The sequence below is a fragment of the Phyllostomus discolor genome, chromosome 7 (assembly GCF_004126475.2).
Source record: "Phyllostomus discolor isolate MPI-MPIP mPhyDis1 chromosome 7, mPhyDis1.pri.v3, whole genome shotgun sequence".
In the NCBI taxonomy this organism is placed as follows: domain Eukaryota; kingdom Metazoa; phylum Chordata; class Mammalia; order Chiroptera; family Phyllostomidae; genus Phyllostomus; species Phyllostomus discolor.
The window spans coordinates 72,443,055-72,463,726 of record NC_040909.2 but is presented as its reverse complement, the minus strand read 5'-3'; the positions used below and the strand labels follow the sequence as shown (position 1 = coordinate 72,463,726).

The 20,672-nt window shown below is 37.2% G+C and overlaps 1 protein-coding gene across 1 annotated transcript in view; it reads right to left on the bottom strand.

Annotated features, from left to right (window-relative positions):
• Positions 1 to 748: 748 nt before the first annotated feature.
• Positions 749 to 20,672, bottom strand: part of RGS20 (regulator of G protein signaling 20) — an 88,699-nt gene continuing 68,775 nt past the window's right edge. The window contains 9 exon segments of the mRNA XM_036031667.1: positions 749 to 1,454; positions 3,150 to 3,225; positions 3,572 to 3,653; positions 3,656 to 3,689; positions 3,691 to 3,714; positions 3,716 to 3,742; positions 3,744 to 3,807; positions 8,704 to 8,767; positions 18,142 to 18,164. Of these exon segments, the coding sequence (XP_035887560.1) occupies positions 1,266 to 1,454; positions 3,150 to 3,225; positions 3,572 to 3,653; positions 3,656 to 3,689; positions 3,691 to 3,714; positions 3,716 to 3,742; positions 3,744 to 3,807; positions 8,704 to 8,767; positions 18,142 to 18,164 (583 nt within the window). The 3' untranslated portion in view covers positions 749 to 1,265.

The following is a 20,672-nucleotide window of genomic DNA, read 5'->3' as shown; positions in this document are numbered from 1 at the left end:
AGAAGAAAGCATCCCGTTTAGGACTAAAGCATGCTGTGGGCCTCTTGCCAATTAATTTCTTATTCCTCAAAACAATCCCAGATTTGGATGTCTTTCATAGTCACCTCTTTGTAGATGTCTTTCCAATTTTTAGTGGTAATGGGCTTCTTCAGGATGTTTAGGTTTACAAACCAGTATTTTGACCTTGACCAAGCTATGAAGTTATTTCAGTTGCCTGTCATAAAAATAGTGGGATCTAAAAGCAAAAGTCTCATGTGGAAGCTAAGAGATACATTGCATGTATCCCTACCTACTTTTATATTTCCCAAATATTTATATGCAAAAAAGTAAAGATTGAGGTAAAATTCTTGTGCTTTATTTTTAGAGTGAAAATGCCCATATTTATTTCAATAATAAAATGGAAATATGCTTATTTGAGAGTTCTGTTATGAATATGACCAAGTGGTGAACTTAAAAATTTGTTCTTTAGGTTGGCAGATTCTGATAAGATAATGGTAAATTTTCAGAAAAAGGATTTTCTAAGCACTACTTGTCTTACCAAACATTTGAGACTGATGCGCTTCAGAGCACAGCGCTTTACCTTACCCATAGATAGATGCAGACACACATATATGTATCTACATACATGTATTCTAAGATTAAGTGGGACCCCATTTTTTTTACAAGAAAGTGGTCATATGGGAGTAAAAGATAGAAAATTGTACTATAACAACAATTAAAATAAAATTTTAAAAAATGTTAAAAAAAGAAAAAGATGAGAATTTGGCTCTTGGAATGGCTCTAGTGCATGGATATGTCCAAAGCCATTTGGATATGTCCATTGGCTTTGGCCATATACAAAACTGAACTTGTTGGAAAGAAGGAGTATCTGAGAGACACCTGCACATCTTTTCTTTGGGAGGCTAGTAATCAGGTACTGAACTCATACAGAACAAAAGCAGCCCAGTATGCTCCAGTGAATGTATATACTCCAGGCAGTATGGAGTCTTCTAGTGTATCCTTTGCCACTCAGGATATGTTACTATTACTGTAAATGTAAATATACTACCTTTCTAATACAGCCATGCCCATTTTTTCAAAAGTATCACTAAAGGTGGCTGCAATTTATATTGTGAATATATCACCTTCTGTGGAAGGAAGCATCTGCTATTAAAATAGCCTGAATATTACACCAGCAGAAGACACTGCTACCTCTTAATTCCCTGTACTAGACTTCATCCATGAGTTTTTATTATTTTATTAATAATAAATATATTTATAACATCCTATGCTTCAACTGATTTCTCAGATAAGGACTGGAGCAAATCTTTATAGACAGCAGAATTCATGAATCGGGGATACGAGTCTCTGTGCATTAAAGTGTAAATCTGGAGTTGTGCATCATCGAATACGTGTTGAGATGGCTGCACCATGTTCTTATTGATGACTTCTCTTACTCGGGAGTCTAAGCTGACCTGTCAATAGAAACAAATAAAAGTAGTATTAGATACAGTTCTGTTGGGAAATCCGTCCCAAACTCCCATAGCTTGTTCTGGTTTTTAAAAGTCCCAAACCAACCAAGGTCATCCAAAAATCTAAACTGATGAAAGAAAGTGAATGCATAATGACAAGGTGTTTTCAAACTTTAGTGGCAGCAGAAGCCTCTGGAAGGCTTGTTAAATAGATTCTGGGTCCCACCTGAGGAGCCTCCAGAGGGTCGGCCAGAGGGGTCTTTCTAAAGCATAAACCTAGACACTCCAGCTTCAGCCCTTGCACTGGCTTGCCATACTCTCAGGATCAAATCCAAAGCTTAGAAATTCCAGATTGAAACTTATGAGCCCTTTCATGATCTGCTTCCACTAATTTCCCAGCTCACTATTTCGTGCACAAATTTAAAGAACTTGGATTTCAGTTGGAATTTAAAGAAAAAAGGATATAGAATTAGTTTGTCTTTGTTGCTTCTGTTTAGAATACGCCTTTCCCCCTCCTCCTCCTGGCTAAGTGTACTTCTCCTCCATCAGGTCTTGGTTCAGATGTCACTCCCTGTCCTGGGAAGACTTCCCAACCCCCCAAGCTTATCTGCAGGGCTGCACTCACTACTGGAGAAGCCTCTATAGGCCTCTCAGGTTCTTATCATATCTGTTTGAACTACTCAGTCCCCTGCTTCCAGTCTTCTCCTAATCCATTTGGCAGCCATAATGGTCTTTCAAACTCCAAATCTGATGATATTACCAGTCTAAAATCCAAGGGCATTCCAGATAGACAGCAGAAAAGCTCAGCATGGCTCCCAATTTTTTGATGCTTTCAGACAATCCACTTTTCTTAATTTCCTCCTGTTGTCTGCCATCTGCCCTAAATGTTTGGTCAGTGTGCCACACCAAACTACTGACAGTTTTTACTGTGATGCGACTAAATCCTTTTTTTTGGCCCATCTAGTCCTATCTTCTTAGATGTCTTCATCCACTGTGTTTCTCATAATTTCGTTTTTATTATCTTTGGTTGGTCTTAGGCCTCTCCCAGGGTCCTCTCCCTCATTCCTGCCTCTCTCCACTGTTGATGACTCACTGCATCCACCCCTGTGAGGACCCTGTTAGGGGTTCCATGTCATTCTGATCCTTGAGTGTGAGGAATGCCACTCCTGGCAGGAATGCCAGGAGAGGCCCTGTTTTATTAACTTTATATTCTTAGCACATAGTAGGAATCATGAGTATTTATAATTAGAGTTTACAAAGCACTTTCTTTGAAATCAATCTAACCTCCTACATTTTGCATTGAAGAAACAAAAACTCTGAGAGATGAGAGCTTGTTTGATTTCACTCATAACTTCTCTGATATCAAAAAAGGACATCCTGGGGAAAAACTCGGAAGCATCAGTATGTTAGTGATGTTACCATATAAAATAAAGATGCCTATAGAAGGATTTTAGTCAGAATAAAAGGATTTTATTTAAAGAAATGCTGATGGGTGTACTATTTTTAAGCAGTATTAATACTAAAATGCATATACTACCCCTTCTGGATAATCTAATGAAAGTTATGCATACTTTTTTCCAGAAAAATATATAAAATCTTTCACAGATTTCAGGGTGTATTGAAGCACATTTGTGGGACCATAGTCAAAAGGATTTGAATACAGTTGACCCTTGAACAAGATGAGGATTGGGGCATCACCCTCATGTAGTTGAAAATCTGCATACAATTTTTGACACCCCAGAACTTTACTAATAGGTTTCTGTTGACTGGAAGTCTTAGTGGCAACATGAACAGTCAATTAACACTTATTTAGTATATTATGTGTATTATATACTATATTCTTATAATAAAGTAAGCTAAAGAAAAGAAAATGTTATTAAAAAGTACAAAGAAGAGAAAATATATTTACAGTACACTACTGTATTTAATGGGAAAAATCCACATATAAGTGGACCTGCACAGTTAAAACCAGGGTTGTTCAAGGGTAACTGTATCATGAATAGTAGGTGGAGTCCATTTTCTATATTTGGAGTAGCTGTAACTGTGCCACGTGACCAAACCCTGATGGGGTTAATTTTATCCACAGCGTCCTGGGAGAAAACCTTTTGTTAGGTGCATACCTCTTTAGAGAAAGAATAGAAATGTAGTCTTCATATATGATCCTTGCCTTTTCCTCAATAGTGCTTTTATTAGCTTCTTTTTCAGTTCCTCACATGCCATCCAGAAAAGCATGTTTTCTTTCACTGAATTCTGTTCGGAGGAAACTCACGGAAAGCGTTCCTTCCCGCGGGACGTGAGCATTAGCTTGTCAAAGGACTGCGTCCAGGAGCTCACCTCTTCCAGAGTAGGAGTGGTGCTTAGCAGAGACCAGAAGAAAGGGCAAAAGGGGGCTATGTTAGTGATAGTTAATTTGAATTTCATCACTAGAAACCCATCTTTTTACTCTCCGGGAATGAAAATGTGTACTTAGGTCATTTTAGGAAGAGAAAGAGCTCTTCTTGGTTTCCTTAAATCTTGGCAAAAACACATTAATTTGATATTTTCAAACTGTTAACTGGATTGCATGGCTACTGCCCAAATGCTTATAGACCAAATTGCTAGAGTAACTGCTGAGAACATACTTGTTTACATCTAGGCACATCCTAGAAAAGTTTTTAAATTATAGAAGTAAAGAAAGGTCCTATAATCATCTGAGTAAAAACTCCCCAGTAACATGACAGACTTAAGCCAGCCCTGACCACACTGATTTCCAAAATAGCAATGCAATGAGGCAGTGTCTATTTAGTATTTTTTAAGCTCAAAAGAGAATTTTAAATAGGAGAAAAGAATATGTTATATAATTGTGGGTTAGGAAGGGTCACAGTAAAAATGAGCATTTATGAATTCACCATTTACCTTAAGAACCAGGTCATCACCAACAGCTGCATTTACTTTGGCACCACATTCACACATTGCTCTCCAACTCCCCGTCCCTGAGGGAACCACTGTTCTTGACCTTGAGTTTTCCCTGAGTCGATTATTTACTTACATTTAATTATATTGGGGTCAGAAAACATAGTCTGTTTAACAATGATCTTTTTCCTTACCCCCTTTTAAAAATAGTTTCTTTGTATGTATATATGTATGTATATATCCTTGGAAAAAATATTTTTAAGCTTTTTTTAAAAAGATTTTATTTATTTATTTTAGAGAGGGAAGGGAGAAAGAGAGAGAGAGAAACATCAATGTGTGGTTGCTGGGGGCTGTGGCCTGCAACCCAGGCATGTGCCCTTACTGGGAATTGAACCTGCGACATTTTGTTTCACAGCCCACACTCAATCCATTGAGCTATGCCAGCCAGGGCTAAGTTTTTTTTTTTTTAACTTTATAAAAATGGCTTCTGCAATTTGCCTTTTTCATCCAACACTGAGTGTCTATTCACCCATGCTGCTGTATGTGACCAGACAGAGTTCCTGAGCAGGATTCATCTCTGATGTTCCATTCATGTACTGTCCTCATTGGGTTTTGGTATCACTGTTACACCTGCCTCTTAGACTTTTGGGTAGTTATACAAGACATGTAGTCTTGGAATGATCAACTCCTGAAATGTTTTGTGGAACTAATCTGTAAACCAACTGGATCCAGTATTATTTCATAGGAAGGTGTTATTAGGTTCCCTTATAAAAAAGAGATGCTGAAATCTTAGCTCTCAGTACCTCAGGATGTTACCTTATTTGTGAATAGGAACTTTATAGAGGTAATCAAGGTAAGATGAGGTCTTTACAGTGAGCCCTAATCCAATACGACTGGTGTTCTCACAAATAGAGACAGGCACACACAGAGGGGAAGACCATGTAAAGATACACAAGGAAGAGATAGTCTTATGACTGTCATGAAATATCTATAAAATGAGGAATGTCCAGGATTGCTGGCAAGTACCAGAGAAGCTAGAAGAAGCAAGGAATGGTGCTCTCCTAGAGCTGCCGGAGAGCCTGGCCCTACTGACATCTTGATTTTGGACTTCTGGCCTCAAGAAAAGTGCATTTTCTGACTTCAAAAAATAATATTCAAAAAGTAAGAAAAAATAAAACAGAGATCCTATGCACCATTTGTCCCGTTTCCCCCCATGGTAGTATTTTGCAAAACTATAGTACAACTTCACAGTCCTCCTGGACATTGTTGACAGTTGAATTCTGCTTACTCATTTTTGTGATTCAATTTTTTATTGCCTTAAGATTTCTGAGACCATTATTTTATATTTTATTACAGATACTTACATCTTTAGTCCTTTGGACTCTAAATCCAAGTGTTGTTTCAACTTACTCTTATTTGTGGTAGTTTGTTTCCTTTTAGTTTTGTAATTTTGGGTTGGTCTTAATCTTTGGCAAACTGAGAGTTGAAATTGAGGGTGTTTTCTTTTCTCTAGAGAGGATGTGTATTTGCTTTTTCTGAGGTCTAGCACTTGTTACTGACCTAGGACCATTTTAGGGATCAGGGCTTAATCTAGGAGCCTCAGTTTCAATACCTTGCCCTCACCCCACTCTGCACTAGCCCTTAAAGAAAACCTTTCTCCTCTGTGCTTACCAGTCATTACTCAGGGTTTTGCTTACATCTTATTTGGTTGTGTTTTTCAGGTATTTCCTCATTTTTCTTACTTTCTGTGAGCTCAGGAATGCAAAGACTTTTAGATTTATGCAAAAATCTGTTGTTCTGCATTAGGAAGGCCCTCATATTATGTACTCTGACACAAAGCCAAAAGCTCTCTTTTTTAGTTTCAAGGGGTAAAGGATGTATTCCCAAGAATTTGCTATGCACTTGTCCTAATTATATGAAGGTCATAAAAAAACACTCTCACATATAAAATATTCACAATGTAAGTTCTGTGTTCTTTTCTTGAAATCATATCTTGAAGATGATTACACCTGACTCAGTATTGTACATAAATGAAAAGCGCCAGACCAGAGAAAGGAGTTTATAGAAAAGAGAACAGTCAGCAGAGAAAACAATCACAAATGTCTAAACAATTGTTTCAAGTTTAGTATCAAAATTAGATTCAGTATGGACTGTGGATCCCATTTTAATACAGCTGTGTGCAAATGTACAGAAAATTCCTTGGAGGATATATAAAAAGCTGTAGTTGGCAGATAGTATACCTAGAGATTGAGATCAGGTATGAAAGATTTTTTATTGTAAAACTTCTGTATTATTTCATTTTTTTTATAGTGGGTAGTTAAATTTTCTTCATGAAGGAATAGAAACATAGTATAGAAAATTAGTTTTCTAGTTAACTAGTTAGCTGGAAACTTAGTTTTCAAAATGTTTTTTAAATGATATTTAAAGGATAATTTAAAAATAATAAAGTAATCTACATAAAAATCCTGAATTCTTTTTACAAAAATTCCCATTAAGTTGGTGAGGTTTACTAAAGGTAGGCTAAATTATGTTCCTTAAGTATGAAAATTCAAAATACATCTTTTTACTCTTGTCATTTAAAAAAATATAAAAGAATTATTTTAGAAAAACTTAAAGGCATTTTCTAAAAAAGAGAGCATATAATTTCCATTGTACTGAAGAACCTAAAAGCAAAGAAAGCACAGTTCCCATACCAAGTAATAAAAAAATATAAAAATTAAAAAAGAAAAGAAAAAATAAGTAATTAGGTATTACAAGCAGACTATCAAAGAATATGCTGGAAGATTATACATATCAGTACCCATTAAAATAACTGACTTAATGTAATTGGATTCTAATTCTCTATTTAGAGACAGACACTGAAACTGGGCCACAATGTAACATAATACTTTTTTGGGGAAACATACAAAATATTACCAAAAATTAAAAACCAATACACAGGCAAAGATATATGAGGCAAATGCAAATAAAAATAATATTAATATCTAAGTAAAAATGGGAGCAAAAATGGAATTAAGTTGTAAAAAAGTCATTTATATTATTGGATGTAATTGAGAACTAATAACAGCAAACATATATTGAATGCTTGCCTTTTGCCAGGCTCTATTCTCAGTGCTTTACTGGTCTTATTTAATATTCACAACAAGCCGTTTTTGTCTTAGCTACGACAAACTATTATCATCCCCATTTTACACATAAGGAAAACCGAGGCATAGTGTGGCTACTAAGTCAAGTGCACAGGGTCCAAGGACCCACAGGCAGGATGGATACAGCTAGGACTAGATGTAAGAATTCTGGTTTCATTGGGGAGGGTTGGGTGGGTGGCTGGAATGGGAGTAAAAGGGAGAAAACTGTACTTGAACACTGATTAAAATAAAATTAAAAAAAAGAATTCTGGTTTCAGATGTAGCAGCTTCAAAGCTTTGGTACAGAATACATTTTACTGGAATATATAAAATAAAAGCTGTTTTTAAGAAACTAATAAGTTGTGGAAGATTTTGATTTGCTTCCCATACTTTGAAAATCTGGGTAAAAATAAATAAGATAAAGAAAGAAGAAATATTTACATACTTTGCTGTGTATAATACACATTTTTTGGTGCAAATTTTGAGGGAAAAATAAGGATGCACATTATACATGGGCATAATGATTACATACCATGGTTATAATAATCCTGTGTATAATGCACACAAAAATGTGGGTGCATGTTATATATGGCAAAATGCAGTAATTAACTTTTTAGGCTAATGCCGTTTTCCTTTCAAAAGTAAACAATTAATACAAGACCTATTTGAACAATGATTTTAGGATATTGGTTTGGATTTGCAATTATATAACCATAATACCAAAGAAAGGAATAAGAACACATAGGTAAAAATAAAGCAATAGATACTACAGGTGGGGAGAAAGGCAATTTTAAAATTTGGCATTATGGAAAGTGATGTATTTGTTAAGTGACTTTTTAGTTAAATTAAAAAAATAATTCATTAATGGAAGTATAAGCCAATAGTTAAGAAAAATGGACTTTTAAAACTTTCCTGAAAACCACTTGTGTATGTTTCATTATACTCTCTTATCTTAAAAGCATATCATATAAAAATAAAATAGTGTCATATATTTGTCAAGAAGCATCAGTTTATGTTTGAGATTGGCAGGTATTTAGATTAATGATGGAACTGATTTTTGACCCTATCACATAGTAAGTTAAAAAGAATTCTGCATTGAAAATGTGATGCCACTTTATGATTTGGTACTAGCAAATTGCATGCACAGAAACTTTGTTTTCATTGAAACATATAGTGCAAAAATAATAAAGGAGGCACTTCTGTCAACTCAGTGAGCTAAACAAATGAGATTTTACCTTTCTTCATGGTTTGGAATGTCATCTCTTCTGAGCTCATGGGAAGCTGTCCTGGGAGTCTGTTCTGGTTTCTCACAGTGAGACTGCACAAAACATGACATTTACTTGTCAGTCGACATCATCTAAAGAAAGCTCCAGATTACCAAGAACTTTTTTTCTTGAAAAATAACCCCGATTAGTTTTCTTAGAAAAACCAAAAATATGACAATAAAGTATTAGCAAAATAGTGGTCAACACTAGTCAAGTGAGAGTTTATATTTAGAAAAACACTTCTTTTCATAAAAACATGTCCATTAAAATAGTAAAAAAGTAAGAGTATCAGGAATGTTTTGTGTTTTCATTTCTTTTTGTTTGCTTTTCAAATATTTCATTTCATTTCTTTCATGTTAAAAGCAAGTATATATTCTCCAAAGTTTGTTTGCAGTGAAAACAAAGGCTTTATATATTTGTAGGCACATGTATAAAAGTATCAGAGAGAATCAGGAAAGTGTGCAATGAAAATCTATTGTATTGTTCAAGAGAATTTAAGTTTCCTTATATATATTTTGTACTTTCCTTTGTAAATCTATTCCAAATATTTTTGTTTTTATTATAAATGGAGTTTTCACTTCCACCTCACCTTCTAACAGCTTATTACTGTGCATATGAAGGCTACTACTTTCTAAATAGCTATATCCAAACTACCATTTATATATCATAGCGTTACAGTTTTTTTTATTGTTGTTCAAGTACAGTTGTCTTCATTTTCCCCCCATCAACAGCCCCCCAGCTATCCCCACCTCCCTCCCCTGATCCCACCCTCCCTCGGTTTTGTCCATGTGTTCTTTATAGTTGTTCCTGAAAACCTTTCCACATTTCCCCCCCTCGTTATTCCCTCCTGTCTCCCCTCTGCTTACTGTCAGTTTGTTCTTAATTTCAATGTCTCTAATTATATTTTGTTTGCTTGTTTGTTTTGTTGATTAGGTTCCCCTTATAGGTGAGATCATATGGTATTTGTCTTTCACCACTTGGCTTATTCTTTTTTAATTTCATTTTAATCGTTGTTCAAGTACAGTTTTCTGTCCTTTACTCCCATCCCAGCCCACCCACCCATCCCTCCCCACCTCCCTCCCATTTCTACCCCCCCCTAGTTTTTTGTCCATGTGTCCTTTATATTTGTTCCTGTAAACCCTTCCCATTCTCCCCTGAAATTCCCCTGAAATTCCTCTCCTCTCCCCTCTGGTCACTGTCAGCCTATTCTCTATTTCAGTGTCTTTGGTTATATTTTGCTGTTTCTTTGTTTTGTTGTTTAGGTTCCTGTTAAAGGTGAGGTCATATGGTATTTGTCTTTCACTGCCTGGCTTATTTCACTTAGAATAATGCTTTCCAGCTCCATCCATGCTGTTGCAAAGGGTAGGAGCTCCTTCTTTCTTTTTGCTGCATAGAATTCCATTGTGTAAATGTACCATAGTTTTTTGATCAATTCATTTACTGATGGGCACCTAGGTTGCTTCCAGCACTTGGCTATTACATAATGCCTTCCAGTTCTATCATCACTAGCCATCAGAGAGATGCAAATTAAAACCACAATGAGATACCACTTCACACTGGTGAGGATGACCATCATAAACAAATCAACAAACAAGTGTTGGAGAGGTTGTGGAGAAAAGGGAACCCTAGTGCACTGTTGCTGGGAATGCAGACTGGTGCAGCCCCTGTGGAAAAACAGTATGGAATTTCCTCAGAAAACTAAAAATGGAACTACCTGTTGACCAGCAATTCCACAGCTGAAATTAGACCTTAAAAATTCTGAAACACCAATCCAAAGAACCTATGCACCCCAATGTGCATTGCAGCACAATTTACAATAGCCAAGTGCTGGAAGCAACCTAGGTGCCCATCAGTAAGTGAACTGATCAAAAAACTATGGTGCATGTATACAACAGAATTCTATGCAGCAGAAGGAAAGGAGCTCCTGCCCTTTGTGACAGCATAAAGTTACAGTTTTAAAGTGTGCAATTAAGTGGTTTTTAGCATAATCACAAGGTAGTACAATTATCACTGCTATCTAATTTCAGAACATTTTCATCTCCATTAAAAGAAGCCTAGCCCTGTTTGCTGTCACCCCTATTAAACCTTATACTCACCTCCACCAGAACTAGATATATGCTTTATTCTTTTGCAGCTTAATAATATCCCATTGTATGGATGTACTAAAATTTATTATTTATTTAACAGTTGATCAACATTTAGGTTGTTAATATTTTTTGGCTATTTATAAAATAAATTTGTCTATGGACAGTCACGTGTAAATTTTTGTGTGGTTGTCTTTTTGTTTTCATTTTTAATTGAATATATTGACATGACATTGGTTAATAAAATTACATAGGTTTCAGGTGTATAATTCTATAATACATCAACTGTATATGATATTGTCTGTACACCACCCCCAAGTCAAGTCTTCTTCCATCACCATTTATCCCCAATACAGCCTCTTCTACCTTCCCTCCTTCCACCTGGTATTCACCATGCTTTGTCTGTACAGATGAGTCTGTTTCTACTTTGTTGGTTAGTTTATATTGTTCATTAGATTCCATGTATATGGTACTTGTCTTTTTTTGACTGTCTTATTTCACTTAGCATGATGCTCTCCAGGTTCATCCATGCTGTTGCAAAGGGCAAAATTTCCTTCTTTTTATGGCTGAGTAGTATTCCATTGTATAAATATACCACAGCATTTTTATCTACTAATCAACTGATGGGTTGTTCCCAGGCCTTGACTATTGCAAATAATGCTGCAGTTAGTTAACATAGAGATGCATATATTCTTTCAAATTAGTGTTTTGGGATTCTTAGGAAATAATCCCAGAAGTAGAATCACTGGATCACAAGGCAAATTCATTTTTAATTTTTTGAGGTAACACTATACCGCTTTCCACAGTGGCTGCACCAGTCTGCATTCCCACCAAGGGTGCATTAGGGTTCCCTTTTCGCCACATCCTTGCCAGCACTTGCTGTTTGTTGATCTATTTATGAGAGCCATTCTAGCAGGTGTGAGGTGTCTTCTCATTGTGGTTTTAATTTGCATTTCTCTGATGACTAGTGATATTCGGCATCTTTTCATATATTGATTAGCCATGTGTATTTCCTCTTTGGAGAAGTGTCTACTCAGGTCTTTTGCCCATTTTTAACTGAACTTTTTATCTTTTTGGTGTTGAGTTTTATGTTTATTATAAATTTGGGATATTAACTTCTTATCAGATGTATCATTGGCAAATATGTCCTCCAATTTAGTGGATTTTTTTAATTTTGTTGATTGTTTTCTTTGCTGTACAAAAACTGTTTACTTTGATGTAGTTCCATTTGTTTATTTTTTCTTTTTTTTCCCCTTACCCAAGCAGACGTATTAGAAAAAATATTACTATGAGGAATATCAGAGATTTTACTGGCTATGTTTTTCTCTAGGATGTTTATGGTTTCAAGTCTAACATTTAAGTCTTTAATTCTTTTGAATTTATTCTTGTGTATGGTGTAAGAAGGTGGTCTAGTTTCATTTTTTTTGTATGTATATGCCCAATTTTTTTATTTTTTAAACATTTAAAAAAATTTTTAAGACTTTTTAAAAAATATTTTATTTATTTATTTTTAGAGAGGGAAGGGAGGGAGATAGAGAGAGAGAGAGAAACATCAATGTGCGGTTGCTGGGGGTCATGGCCTGCAACCCAGGCATGTACCCTGACTGGGAATCGAACCTGCAACACTTTGGTTCGCAGCCCGCACTCAATCCACTGAGCTACGCCAGCCAGGGCTTGTATATGCCCAATTTTTTAACACCATTTATTGAATAGACTATCTTTACCTCATTGTATTTTTTTGCCTTCATTGTCAAATATTAATTGACTATAAAGGCAAGGATTTATTTCTGGGCTCTCTATTTTGTTCTTTAATCTATATGTCTTTTTTTAAATGTCAGTACCATGCTGTTTGATTGCTGTGGCCTTGTAGTAAAGTTTAGTATCAGGTATCATAATTCCTCCAACTTTTTTCTTCTTTCTCAAGAGTGTTGTTGCTATTTGGGGTCTTTTGTGGTTCTATGTAAAGTTTGAAATACTTGTTCTAGTTATGTGAAATATGCCATTGGTATCTTGACAGGAATTGTGTTGAATCTATAGATTGCTCTGGGTAGTATGGACATTTTCATGATGTTAATTCTTTCAAGCCATAAACAAGGTATATGCATCCACTTATTTGTATATTCTTTATTTATCATCAGTGTCTTATAATTTTCTGAGTACAGGTATTTTACATCCTTGGTTAAATGTATTCCTTGGTATGATTTTTGAAGCAATGGTTAATGGCATTGTTTTCTTAATTTCCCTGTCTGATAGCTTATTATTGGTATATAAAAATACAACTAATTTCTGGATATTTATTTTGTATTTTGTGGTTTTATTGAATTTTTATCCATTCTAGTAGTTTTTTTAGTGGAATCTTTAGGGTTCTCTACAGTATCATGTCATATGCAAATAATGACAGTTTTACTTCTTCCTTTGCAATTTGGATCCCTTTTATTTCTTCTTGTCAGGTTTCTGTGGCTAGGACTTCTAGTACTATGTTAAGTAAGAGTGATGAAAGTGGACATCCCTATGTTGTTCTCCATCTTAAGGGAAATACTCATAGTTTTTGCTCATTGAGTTTGATGTTGGCTGTGGGTTTGTCAACTATGACCTTTATTATGTTGAGGTATGTTCTCTCTATTCCCACTCTGCTGAGAGTTTTTATGGTTATAGGGTGCTGAATTTTATCAAATGATTTTTCTGCATCTATTTATATAATTATGTGTTTTTTATCATTCATTTTGTTATATAGTGTATCAGTTTTATTGATTTGTGGATGTTGTACCATACTTGTATCACTGGACTAAATCCCATTTGATTATGTTGTATGGTTATTTTAATGCATTGCTGGATCTGGTTTGCTAATTTTTTTTTTGAGGATTAGTATCTATGTGGATCAAGGATATTAGCCTATAATTTTCTTTCTTTGTAGTGTCCTTAACTAGTTTGGGAATTAGGATAATGCTAGCCTCATAAAATTAGCTGGAAGTTTTCCCTCCTCTTGAATTTTTTGGAATAGTTTGAGAAAAATAGATGTTAGCTCTTTTTTAAATATTTGGCAAGACTCACTGGTGCAGCCATCTGGTCCAGGACTTTTGTTTGTTCAAAGTTTTGTGATTACTGCTTCAATTTCACTGGTTGCAATCTGTCTATTCAGATTCTCTAATTCTTCCTGATTCAATTTGGAAGACTATGTATTTCTAGGAATTTATCCATTTCTTCCACATTGTCCAATTTGTTGACATATAGTTGTTTGTAATATTTTCTCACAATCCCTTGTATTTCTTTAGTGTCAGTTGTTAATTCTCCTCTTTTATTTTTTGTTTTATCCTTTTGGGTCTTCTCTCTGTGTTTCTCTTTGAGCCTGGTTAAAGTTTTGTCAACATTGTTTATCTTTTCAAAGAAACAAATTTTGGTTTCATTGATTTTTATATTGTTGCTTTAGACTCCAATTCATTTATTTTTCTCTGATATATACTTTTTTAATCCTCACCCAAGGATATTTCTATTATTGATTTTAGATATAGAGAAAAGAAGAGAAAGATTGATGAAAGACAGGAACATCAATTGTTTGCCCCTCATACATGCCCCCATCATGGATCTAATTCTCAACTGATGTAAGTGCCCTGAGCAGGAATTATACTTGCATTCTTTAGGTATGTGAGACAATGCTCCAACCAGTTGAGCAACCCGGCCATGGCTGCTTTGATCTTTATTTCCTTCCTTCTATTCACTTTGGGCTTTGTTTGTTGATTTCCGCCCCCCCCCCCCCCCGCCCCGGTTTTTAAAGTAAAACTAGACTCTTATTTAAGATTTTTCTTGTTTCATGAGGTAGGCCTGTATGCTAAGAATTTACCTCTTACAACTGTTTTAGCTGTGCCCCATAGATTTTGGCTTCTTGTGTTCTCATTTTCATTTGTTTCAAGATTTTTTTTTGTTTCTTTCTTGATCTTATTGTTAGCTCATTCATTTTTTTTACTAATATGATATTTAGCCTCTATGTCTTTGTGTGTTTTAAGTTTTTTTTTTCTTGTGATTGATTTCCAGTTTCATTCCATTATGGTCAGAGAAGTTGCTTGATATGATTTCAGTATTTTTAAAATTATTAGCCCTGGCTGGCATAGCTCAGTGGATTGAGTGCGGGCTGGGAACCAAAGTGTCCCAGGTTCGATTCCCAGCCAGGGAACATGCCTGGATTGCAGGCCATAACCCCCAGCAACCACACATTGATGTTTCTCTCTCTCTCTCTATCTCCCTCCCTTCCCTCTCTAAAAATAAATAAATAAAAATATTTTAAAAAAAAGAAAGTGGGTACTTTTGTTACCAAATAATTAACAGTTTTAAAAAATTATTAAGACTTGTTTTGTGTCCCAACATTTGATCTATCCTAGAAAATGTTCCATGTGCATTTGAAAAATAATGTATGACTACCCCAGCATTTTTTCTTTGCATGAAATATCTTTGTTCATCCTTTTACATTTAGTCTGTGTCTATCTTCCTTTCTGAGGTGGATCTCTTGTAGACTGCTTATATATGGGTTTTGTTTTCTTATCCATTCAGCTACCTTATGTCTTTTGATTGTAGCATTGAAGGCATTTACATTTAAAGTGACTATTGATAGGTACATATTTATTGCCATTTTGTTCTTTTAACTATGTTCCTTTTTTCCTCCTTTTCCTCATCTTTTTTTTTTTCTTCGAAGAGGCCCTTACACATTTCTTGCCTGGAAAGCTCCTTATTTCTTCTTCAATTATAAATGATAGACTTGCTGGGTAAAGTAGTCTTGGTTGTAGGTCCTTGCTTTCCATCACTTTGAATATATCATGTCAATCCCTTCTAGCCTGAAATGTTCCTATGGAGAAAGCAGCTGACAGTCTTGTGGGAGCTACCTTCTGGGTAACTAGCTGTCTTTCTCTTACAAATTTAAAGGTCTGTCTTTGTTTTTAACCTTTGGTATTTTAATTATGATGAATCTTGGTGTGGGCCTCTTTGAGTCCAGCTTATTTAGGACTTTCTACCATTCCTAGACTCTTTTTTCACCAGGTCAGGGAAGATTTTGGTCATTATTTCTTCTAATACATTCTGGGGCTCTTATTCTTTCTCTTCTTCTTCTGGTACCCCTATGATGTGGATGTTATTATGCTTCACATTGTCCCATAGGTCCCCTAAACTATCCTCATTTTTTTAAAATTCTTTTTTTCTTTTTGTTGCTCCGATTGGGTGTTTTATTCTACCTTGTTTCCAAAATTTCTGATTCAATTGTTTCTTTCCTGGTCTTTATTCCTCCCCATGTATTCTTCATTTCAAATACTGTATTTTATTTCTGTTTTTTTTTTATGGTTTTATGGCCTTTTTTATGCCATTGAGCACCTTTATAACCATTATTTTGAATTCTGTGATAAATTGCTTGCCTTCATTTCATTTAGTTCTTTTTCTGGAGAATTCTCCTGTTCTTTCATTTGGTGCCAGTTTCTTTGTCTTCCCATTCAACTGCCTTTTTGCTTTTGCTTTTGTTTCTGTGTATTAGCTGAATCTGCTATGACTCCTAGTCTTGGTAGGGTGGCCTATGTATTAGGTGTCTTAAGAGGTCTGGTGGTGCAGTCTCCTTGATCACCTGGGCAAGGTGCTCCAAGAATGTCCCTTGTGTGGGTTATATGGGCCCTCCTGCTATAACTGAGTATTGATTGCTACTGGCCCATTTGTGCTTGGATTCAGCCTTAGGCAGGCTGGCTGACTGTGAGTTTCAACCCTGAGCACAACATATGTGCTGATGTGCAGGTGCTGACGATATATTGCAGAATTCAGCTCAGCAGGGTCTTTTGTCTGCCAAGATCTCCCTTTGGACATTCTGCTTGTGAAGCTTATTGGATACTTCTCTGTTGTCTGAAGCTGGTGATTGGATATGTTGATTCTGGGCTTCTAGAGAGGGACTCTGGTTCAGGTCAATTTCAGATTGTGACTGTGACTGGCCCTGAGCAACCTTTTTGGAGCTACAAAGTGATCCACAGGAAGGACTGAGCCTGTCACCATGGCCAGAGTTTACTAGCACTGGGTCTGTGGACTGGTCAGCAAAAGCTCCAAAGCATCCAAGATCCATGTCTGCCTGCCTCTGTCTGCTGGCTGCCTGTTAGGCTCAAACACTGATAGAACCTGTCTGTACCCACAGCAGGCTGAAAGCTCTACAGGGTGGGGCAAGGAGGATTGCAGAGGGGAAGGCTGTTGCTTTCCCCCAGGCTGATGCTGCACAGGGAGGAGTGCTACACCCAAGAAGTATGGTATCTGCAGTGTGTGAGAGTGACTCAGTACAGGGATCCTGATGGCTGCCCCTTTAGCTCTCTCCCAAGAGCCACAAATCTCAGACTTTCCTCATGCAACTTTTGTACACTCATTTTCCCTCTGCCAAAGCCCCTAGTAAGAGGCTGCAAATGATATTTTGTGTGTCTGGACCTTTAGGAGGGTGCCTGTGTCTCTAGTGGACTCCTATCTCTCCCTGACAGACATAAACCCCAGTGCTTTTCATAGCCAGATGCTATGTGGGTACCTCTTCCCGTCTCTAGTGCTCCAGGCAGGGAGCCTGAATTGGGGTTGAGATTCCATGCTTTTTCGGGGGGAACCACCTATAGCTGAGATGTCCTTCTAGAAATTCATCAGGCACCCATAGGATTGGGGCCAGCCCTTTATTCATCTCTGCCCTTCCTACCAGTCTTGATGTGGCTTCTTCTGTAAGTGCTTGGTTTTAAGGCTTCTCTTCAGCTAGTCTTCCATGGGTTATTCAGGGTAATTATTCTATAATTTAGTTGTATTTGAAGTTTAATCCTAGGAGGTGGTAAGTATAGTTTCCACCTACTCTGCTGCCATCATGGATTTTCTAGTATGTTCTTAATTTCAGATACTGTATTCTTCATTTTTGACTGGTTCTTTTTCATGGTTTCTATGTTCTTCTTCATGCTGTTGTAGTTATAGTTCTCATTAAGGACTTTGTAGTTCTTACTAAGTTCCTCGAACACCCTTATTATCATTTTCTCTGAACTTTGTATCTGATAAGTAGCTTGCCTCCATTTTATTTAGCTCTTTTTCTGGAGATTTCTCCTTTTCTTTTGTTTGGGGCATGTTTCTTTGTCTCCCCATTTTGGCTTTGTTTCTATGTGTTGGGTAGATCTTTTGTGACTCCCAGTTTTGGTAGGGTAGCCTTGTATAGTAGTTGTCCTGTGGGGGCCAGTGATGCAGTCTCCTTGATCACCTGAGCTGGGTGCTCCAGGAATTTCCCTTGTGTGGATTATGTGAGCCCTCCTGTTGTAATTGTGTCTTGATCACTATTGGCCCATTTGTGCATGGGATCAACCCTCAGACTGGCTGACTGATAGGCTCAACCTCCACAATGGTGTGTGAGCTGTTGTGCAGGTGCTGACCACACAACACATAATTTGCTTCAGCAATGTCTGGTGCCTCCCTAGATCTCTCTTTGGTACAGTACTTCTGAAGCTTATGGAATCCTACTCAGATGTTGTCTGAAGCTGCCACTGGGTATGTTGGTTTTGTTCATCTGGAGGAACTCTGACTGTGACTGGCCCTGGGCAACCTGTTTGAAGCTACTAACATTTTTTGTAGCTGCCTTTGTGTGTCCTGGATGTGTATGGGAAGAACCAAGTTGTACACTAAGCCAGCTATTACCAGCACTTGGCTTGAGGCAGTTCAGCAAAAAACTGCTGAACGCACCCTGGGATCTGCCTCTGCCTGTCTCCTACTGCTGGATGCCTGTTAGGCTCAGTCACTAAAAGAGCCTCTGATCGTACTTAAGTTGCATGGGGTAGGTTCTCAATGAGTTATCAGGTAGTGTGGTGTTTACCAGAGTGATATAGGTTCAAACTCAGTGTCAGTACAGAGTCTGAGGCCACTTAACAAATGTTCCAGGTGTACCAACTCTAGCTGCCAACCACTGTGTGCTTGCACACTTTTGTTCTGTGGCAGGGTCTCCCTAAGAGACCCTTATGGGATATAAGGGTCTCCTACAGAATTAATCTGCAGAATTAATCTGCCCAAATAGGCCAAGACTGGGCCATATGAAGGAATGGCTCTGCACTGTTCAGGCATGTGAGGGAAAAATGGCCCTGTCCTAGAGCCACATAACGCAGTCGGTCTCAGATTCTGCCAGGAGGATCACAAGCTCAGCCATATGGGATCTCAGAGAGTGGAAAGGATGGGACTAGTGGAACTCTTTTGAGGGGTAGGTGTTGGTCAGGCTTCAGGGAAGGTGAGGGATGAGGTCTCTATACCGAAGTGACACAACTTAGTCTGTCTCAGAATTTATACAGCCCTGGTCAACATACTAGTATTAGGGTGGGTGGGGCCACTGAGAGCCTGGAGTATGGGTCTGCTGGCAGCCCTGAGTATTTGGCTAGCAAATATCCCATAAGGGTGAAGCACCAATCATGTTCATATAAAAGTCTACAGGACTTAGCCCCCTTTCTGAAGCCACACAACTCAGTTACCCTCTGAGTTTTCCCAGAACTCTGCACTCCGCCCATGGCAGCTGACTCTTCGGCAGGGCCAGGGCAGTGTATAATCTCCACAGAGTGTATAATCTCCACAGAGGGATGCAGAAGTTAGGGCTATTGCTTTCCCCCAGGTTGATGCTGCACACAGAGGAGTGCTGAACTCAAGAAATATGGTGTCTGCAGTGTATAAGAGTGACTCAGTACCGGGATCCTGATGGCTGTCCCTTTAGCTCTCTCCCTAGAGCCACAAAACTGAGACTTGCCTCATGTGACTCTAGTCTGGTCTGCCCTCCCTCCACTAGAATTCATGGTGAGTGGCTGCGAATGATATTTTGTGTGTTTCCCCTTACGGAAGGTGCCTTTGTCTCTAGTGGACTCCTTTTTCTCTCTGACAGACAGAACCCCCACTGTTTTTATAGCCAGATGTTATGCGGGCACCCCTTTGCAGCTCTGGTACTCTGGACTCAGGCACCTGGTTTGAGGTTAAGACCCCATGCTTCTCAAAGGGAAGCCCCTCAACTAAGATATCCCTCTGGAACCATAGCTGTGGCCTGTGGAAGTGAGACCAACCCTTTTTACATCTCCACCCTTCTTCCAGTCTTGATGTGGCTTCTGTAAATCCTTGGTTATAAGACATGTTCAGCTAGTCTTCAATTGGTTATTCAGAATGATGTTCTCTAGTTTAGTTGTAATTTCAGTTTGGTCCTGAGAGGAGGTGAGTCTGGATGTCCTTTTTTATTTCATTTTTTTAAAATTTCAGGTATATAAGAGTGGAAATGCTTTCATATGGTAACTCTCTTTTTAAAATTTTGAAAAAAATCCCAAACTGTTGTGCCGTTTGAGGGATCCAGTCTTTTCATGCCCTTGCCAACACTTGTCATTGCCTTTAGTTTTTTATGCCAGCCATTTAAGTGGGATAAAGCAGTGTTTCACTGTAGTTTTGATTGGCATTTTGCTAATGACTAATGACATTGAACCTTCTTTCATATGTTTATTAGCTACTTATACATCTTCTTTGGGTACATGTCTAATTAGATCCTTTACTTATTTCTAAATTCATTTGTCTTTTACCTTTTTAATTGTAAGAGTTTTTTTTACATGCTGAATGCAGTTATTTTTATGCTAATTTTTATCTTTCTTCTTATTGAATTTTTTCTTTATGTTTGCATCAGTTTAGCCATCATTCTCTTAGGATTGCCAGGTATACTCCTATATCATCTGCAAACAGTGAGGGCTACTGTTTCTTTTCCATTTCTTAGTCTTCAAGTTATTTTCTCTTTTCTAATTTCTTTGACTGAAAATGTATAGTACAATGCTAAAAAGTAGGGGTATCATGGACATTCTTATGCTGTTTTTAGTTTTAGAAGGAATGCTTTTA